The sequence below is a fragment of the Oncorhynchus masou genome, chromosome 24 (assembly GCF_036934945.1).
Source record: "Oncorhynchus masou masou isolate Uvic2021 chromosome 24, UVic_Omas_1.1, whole genome shotgun sequence".
In the NCBI taxonomy this organism is placed as follows: domain Eukaryota; kingdom Metazoa; phylum Chordata; class Actinopteri; order Salmoniformes; family Salmonidae; genus Oncorhynchus; species Oncorhynchus masou.
In genome coordinates, this window is record NC_088235.1 from 36982393 (window position 1) to 36988985 (window position 6593).

Here is a 6593-nt window from a genome sequence, read left to right on the forward strand (position 1 = left end):
GTGATTATTATTATTTGACCATGCTGGTCATTTAAGAACATTTGAACATCTCAAATCAAATCAAATCAAATGTATTTGTCACATACACATGGTTAGCAGATGTTAATGCGAGTGTAGCGAAATGCTTGTGCTTCTAGTTCCGACAATGCAGTAATAACCAACGAGTAATCTAACTAACAATTCCAAAACTACTACCACAAGTGTAAAGGGATAAAGAATATGTACATAAAGATATATGAATGAGTGATGGTACAGAGCGGCATAGGCAAGATGCAGTAGATGGTATCGAGTACAGTATATACATATGAGATGAGTAATGTAGGGTATGTAAACAAAGTAGCATAGTTTAAAGTGGCTAGTGATACATGTATTACATAAAGACGCAGTAGATGATATAGAGTACAGTACATACGTATACATATGAGATGAATAATGTAGGGTATGTAAACATTATATCAAGTGGCTAGTGATATATTTTACATCAATTCCCATTATTAAAGTGGCTGGAGTTGAGTCAGTGTGTTGGCAGCAGCCACTCAATATTAGTGGTGGCTGTTTAACAGTCTGATGGCCTTGAGATAGAAGCTGTTTTTCAGTCTCTCGGTCCCAGCTTTGATGCACCTGTACTGACCTCGCCTTCTGGATGATAGCGGGGTGAACAGGCAGTGGCTCGGGTGGTTGTTTTCCTTGATGATCTTTATGGCCTTCCTGTGACATCGGGTGGTGTAGGTGTCCTGGAGGGCAGGTAGTTTGCCCCCAGTGATGCGTTGTGCAGACCTCACTACCCTCTGGAGAGCCTTACGGTTGTGGGCGGAGCAGTTGCCGTACCAGGTGGTGATACAGCCCGACAGGATGCTCTCGATTGTGCATCTGTAGAAGTTAGTGAGTGCTTTTGGTGACAAGCCAAATTTCTTCAGCCTCCTGAGGTTGAAGAGGCGCCGCTGCGCCTTCTTCACGATGGTGTCTGTGTGGGTTGACCAATTCAGTTTGTCTGCGATGTGTACGCAGAGGAACTTAAAACTTACTACCTTCTCCACTACTGTCCCATCGATGTGGATAGAGGGATGTTCCCTCTGCTGTTTCCTGAAGTCCACAAGCATCTCCTTAGTTTTGTTGACGTTGAGTGTGAGGTTATTTTCCTGACACCACACTCCAAGGGCCCTCACCTCCTCCCTGTAGGCCGTCTCGTTGTTGTTGGTAATCAAGCCTACCACTGTTGTGTCGTCGGGGTGGAGATGTCGTTACCTACCCTCACCACCTGGGGGCGGCCCGTCAGGAAGTCCAGTACCCAGTTGCACAGGGCGGGGTCGAGACCCAGGGTGTGAGGGTGTTCTGAGGGCAAAAGGGATAGCAACTCAATATTAGAAAGGTTTTCCTCATGTTTTGTATACTCAGTCTATGTAAGGCTACAAGTTGTTACAACCTAGTTTTTTTTGTGTGGGAGTCATATTTCTGTATATAATGTACAGTGGCAAGGAAAATATGTGAACACTTTGGAATTACCTGTATTTCTGTATAGATTTCTCAAAAAATGTGATCTGATTTTCATCTAAGTCGCAATAATAGACAAGCACAGTCTGCTTAAACTAATAACACACAAACAATGTTACGTTTTCATGACTTTACTGAACACACCGTGTAAACATTCACAGCGCAGGGTGGGAAAAGTATGTGAACCCTTGGATTTAATTTCATTTAATAACTGGTTGACCTTCCTTTTTGCAGCAATAACCTCAACCAAACATTTTCTCTAGTTGCCATTCAGACCTGCACAACGATCAGGAGGAATTTTGGACCATTCCTCTTTACAAAATCATATCAGTTCAGCAATATTCTTGGGATGTTTGGTGTGAACCGCTCTTTTGAGGTCATGCCACAGCATCTCAATCGGGTTGAGGTCAGGACTCTAACTGGGCCACTCCAGAAGGCGTATTTTCTTATCCTGAAACCATTCTGTTGTTGATTTACTTCTGTGTTTTTGTTGTTGTCCTGTTGTATCACCCAACATCTGTTGAGCTTCAATTGGTGGATAGTTAGCCTTACATTCTCCTGCAAAATGTATTGATACACTTGGGAATTCATTTTTCCGTCGATGATAGCAAGCTGTCCAGGCCCTGAGGTAGCAAAGCAGCCCTAACCACGATGCTCCCTCCACCATACTTTACAGTGGGGGTTAGGTTTTGATGTTGGAGTGCTGTGTCTTTTTTTCTCTGCACATAGTGTTGTATGTTCCTTCCAAACAACTCAACTGTAGTTTCATCTGTACACAGAATATTTTGCCAGTAGCGCTGTGGAACATCCAGGTGCTCTTTTGCGAACCTCAGACGTGCAGCAATGTTTTTTTTGGACAGCAGTGGCTTCTTCCGTGACGTCCTCCCATGAACACCACTCTTGTTAAGTGTTTTACGTATCGTAGACCCGTCAACAGAGAAGTTAGCATGTCCCAGAGATTTAAGTCTTTAGCTGACACTGGGATTCTGCTCAACCTCATTGAGCATTCTGTGCTGTGTTCTTGTAGTCATCTTTGTAAGACGGCCACTCCTAGGGAGAGTTTCAACACTGCTGAACTTTCTGCATTTATAGACAATTTGTCTTACCGTGAATGGATCAACATCAAGGCTTTTATAGATACTTTTGTAACAATTTCCAGCTTTATGCAAGTCAACAAATCTTAATCTTAGGTATTTTGAGATCTCTTTTCTTCAAGGCATGGTTCACATCAGGCAAATGCTTCTTGTGAATAGCAAACTCATATTTTGTGAGTGCTTTTTATAGTGCAGGGCAGCTCTAACCAACATCTCCAATCTCGTCTCATTGATTGGACTGGTTAGCTGACTCCTGACTGAGCTTTTGAAGAAGTCATTAGCTTAGGGGTTCACACACTTTTTCCAACCTACACTGTGAAAGTTTAAATGATGTATTCAATATAGACAAGACGAAATACAATCATTTGTGTGTTATTAGTTTAAGCACATTGTGTTTGTCTATTGTTGTGACTTAGATGAAGATCAGACCTAATTTTATGACCAATTTATGCAGAAATTCAGGTAATTCCAAAGGGTTCACATACTTTTTCTTTCCACTGTACATAGAGGAGGGGCCTTAAAGGGTGCTGTGTGGGTGTAATATAGTTTCCTTGAAATTACAATGCACTTCTCAGGAAACCTAGCTACCTGTCAGTGTGTGCACCGGTAGTTTAAGGAAACCCGTCAGTGTGAGCACACAGGAGGTTTGAGGATTCCATGCGCAGGTTAGTGAAGTAGCTATTATCAGGATTATTCTAAACAGTGGGGGGATCAATGGGGGATCAATTATAGTCAAATATGAAAGGATAAGGATCACAAAACATAGACATCAGTCATTATTAAGCATGGTCTGGTTCATTTCTGAAAAGCAGTCTAGTTGGACAAAATCGTGCATGTTCTAAACAGTGTGGTGATTGCAGAATTGAGTCAGTTGTATAACTAGTTGAGTGGGATCGTTTAAGAAAAAAGCTGTCATGCAGTATTTATTTCTATTTGTTATAATCTTTGAGAGATTCACCTGACTATTTAGGGTCATTCTTAACCTCATTTTATAATCACCAGAACATACACATACTCACTTATCAAGCACAGTTCTGAATGCTGAATCCCCTGGACAAGACATTGATATAGTTGAACATAATAAAAATACATTTAGGTACAAAATGTGTTTTATTGAATGTCAGGTGTGAAGTAAGGCAGACTGCAACCCTAGGTTCATTAGAAGATGCATCAAGGTCGTCTAAGACTGCGACCCTGGCTTGAGGAGCAGATACAGTCAGGGAAATACCCAGGGGTCACCTGGCGTGATGAGGTAAAACATTGTTTCAGATGTTTAAATAATTTTACAACAAAAATGTCATAATCCAGATTGTTATTGCTTTTGTTCTTGTACATTGTAGTATGATTATACTGTACACTTAAATGCATTTAGGTCCAACGTCTGATACAAAATATCTAACATAAGCAAGATTTTTATGTAAGACTTCACTCAAACCAGAAAATGCTTAAGTCCATATCCAACAGGTCTCATATCTCAAGTGAAATATCTTTCTGGTTATAACCAATATAATTTAAGTCCCCTTTCTAATAGAAGTCTCACTTCTTTCTTTTGGGAATATACTGCTTTTGTCACAGTCCAGATATGAATAGATACAAGGTTTACCATTTGGACTACTCTGCTTTGAACTTTAGACAGCTCAAGTTTTTCAGATTCCTTGGAAGCATGCGGCTCGACATGGTTGGAATATAGACAAGGACGCCACTTTGTTCCGAAACTGGGCGATACACACAGGTAAGAAGCAAGTTCAGACACCAATGGACAAAGCTCTCTGATTGCACCATGAAAAGCTCTCTTCCACCATGGTATGAAGGTATTATGTATACCCAAGTTTCGCATGGTCCGTTGCTGGTAAAGTGCATTTATCACATCTCTAAAGCAAGTTAGAATAGCAGCAAATGTATCAGTTTGTTTGCTCCAATATTTGTAACTGATACTTGATATTATAAATTATAATACATCCAGGTCAGCACTAAATATCCACTTCATGGACCTAAAGAACAGAGTTCTGCATTTTTACATCACCCTTGTGGATTAAACCTTATCAAAGATTTGAGCCTTATTCTCATCTTCAATGTTCAATGGCCATAGCACCTGAAACACTGAAAAGCCATCTCCCTGTAAACACGTCACACAAGTCAAACAACATTTTAATGTATTCAGATCTATGGATGGGAAAATCCATTTCCATTGTTGTAAATATGGATGATTTTATCAATTGATTTAAAAAAAATCTGTGCTGACAAGGGCAACAAATTGACCTATTTGTGAATGTTTTCCAAGTCAGTAGTGAGAACCTTTGGGATAAAACAATACTTGCTCATCCTTGCTTGTATGTAAAATGACACCGTTCAGTTTTCCTTAGATTAATTAATTTTATCCCTTTGGTTCAAGGCAGATACAAACCTGGAATAGACAAGCCTGATCCGAAGACATGGAAAGCCAACTTCCGATGTGCCCTGAACTCTTTACCCGATGTGAAAGAGCTACAAGACAAGAGCATCAAGAAGGGCAGTAATGCTTTCAGGGTTTACATGATGCTGCCTGTTATTAAAATGACCAAACAAAGAAAAGGTGAGTAGCTTTAGAAAGCTATCAAGAGTAAACATCTCAATGACGGAATATAGCCCAGTGATAATAATGACAGTCGTGTTATTTGCTGCCATTTACTTTGTTGCTGTCTAGGACTAAAGGAGTCAGATGTTGCCATAAAACAAAGTCTGATCTCCCTCTCAGAAACTCACGCAGGGTCTTGTGCGCCACTGGATAGATTTGCAGGTAGGGACAACTAACTACAGTGTATTGGCAGAAAGTCACTGTCCTGCATTCTCTTATGGCGTGTTGATCAATGGATTGGGTACTCTTGGTATCAAGCCTTCTGTCAAATTCAATGTTTAATTAAGCATCAGTCACTTCTGTTTCCATAGAGGTTTTCCTGAAGTATAGAGGTGGGCAGGCCAGTCACAGCCCTGGTATATTTCATGTCAATGACAATTACCCTCCCTACAACACCATAAAGGATGAACAGTCACCAGAACAGTCCTACTCTCACCAGTCATCCTTAACACCTGAAATGCATGGTAAGAGCTGCTATGTATATAGCTAAAGTGCCAATGTATGTACATACAAAAGTAGTTCAAGCGCATAACTTTTTTTCTTTCTAGAAATAACTTTATACATGGCCTTATTTTTACGTACACAGAAAGATCTGATACTACCACTGACGACAATGAGCAAGCAGAGGCTGTATTCAAGGTAAACTAGCAGTTGAAGTTTCTGTGATTTCAGAATTGTCATTTGTAAGTTCGTTAATACGGCTAATATATGTACACAAATTAAAATGACATTCCATGCATCTACAATTTTAAACCAGTGATATGTGCTCCTGCAGATAGTTGATCACCTAAAAACCATAGAGCACTGGAGCCAGTCTAATGAAAACAGAAGCTGGAGGGCAGCAGCCACCGGCTGGGTGGACTGTTACTGTAAGGCACTTGGCTACTGCCTACTTTCTCTTTACTCTCTAAAAGGACAACTTTTTCAAATAATTTCCTCAGATATGGTTAACTTTTTTGTGTGGGAAATTCTTCTCAATATGTTTATCCTCCACTCTACAGGTGAGGATATGGATTACTTGGGGTATCCCGTACAGACCGATTGCTACACACACAGTGCACAGCAAAGACCACTTCTATAAGACGAGTGGGAGCAACATGCATCTAACAGACTGCCATGCTAAAATCCCTGAAAAAGGTGGAGACATTTTTCTTCCAAGCCAAGCCCAATTCTATAATGCTGTATTCAGATGAACTGTAAGACTCTGACCAAGCAGTTGAGAGCACATAAAGTACATTAAAAACTGAGTTAATCACATTAAGCTGAACTGTCATTGTAGAATAGATTTTTTCCCCCCTAAAATGTTTGCCTTTTATTAAACTTAAATTGACAAAAGGACTATATGTTTAAAGTTGTTTTCATTATAACTACAAACTCATCTAAAAACTTAATTT

General features: G+C 40.1%; 1 protein-coding gene across 1 annotated transcript; it reads left to right on the plus strand.

Moving 5' to 3' along the window:
* The first annotated feature begins 3162 nt into the window (after positions 1-3162).
* On the plus strand, positions 3163-6537 carry LOC135511601 (interferon regulatory factor 1-like). The gene is made up of 9 exons (XM_064933088.1): positions 3163-3250; positions 3710-3837; positions 4218-4317; positions 4978-5157; positions 5269-5361; positions 5511-5663; positions 5786-5838; positions 5975-6068; positions 6201-6537. The coding sequence occupies exons 2-9, from the start codon at positions 3751-3753 to the stop codon at positions 6278-6280; spliced, it is 840 nt and encodes a 279-aa protein (XP_064789160.1). The 5' UTR covers positions 3163-3250; positions 3710-3750; the 3' UTR covers positions 6281-6537.
* Positions 6538-6593: the final 56 nt, after the last annotated feature.

What these genes read in the sequence shown, in the direction of transcription:
- LOC135511601 (XM_064933088.1), top strand. Translation starts at nt 3,751, where the DNA reads ATGCATCAAGGTCGTCTAAGACTGCGACCCTGGCTTGAGGAGCAGATA. An exon ending in GCCACTGGATAGATTTGCAG is followed by an intron (nt 5,362 to 5,510) that starts GTAGGGACAACT and finishes CTGTTTCCATAG; the next exon opens with AGGTTTTCCTGAAGTATAGA. An exon ending in CGGCTGGGTGGACTGTTACT is followed by an intron (nt 6,069 to 6,200) that starts GTAAGGCACTTG and finishes TCCACTCTACAG; the next exon opens with GTGAGGATATGGATTACTTG.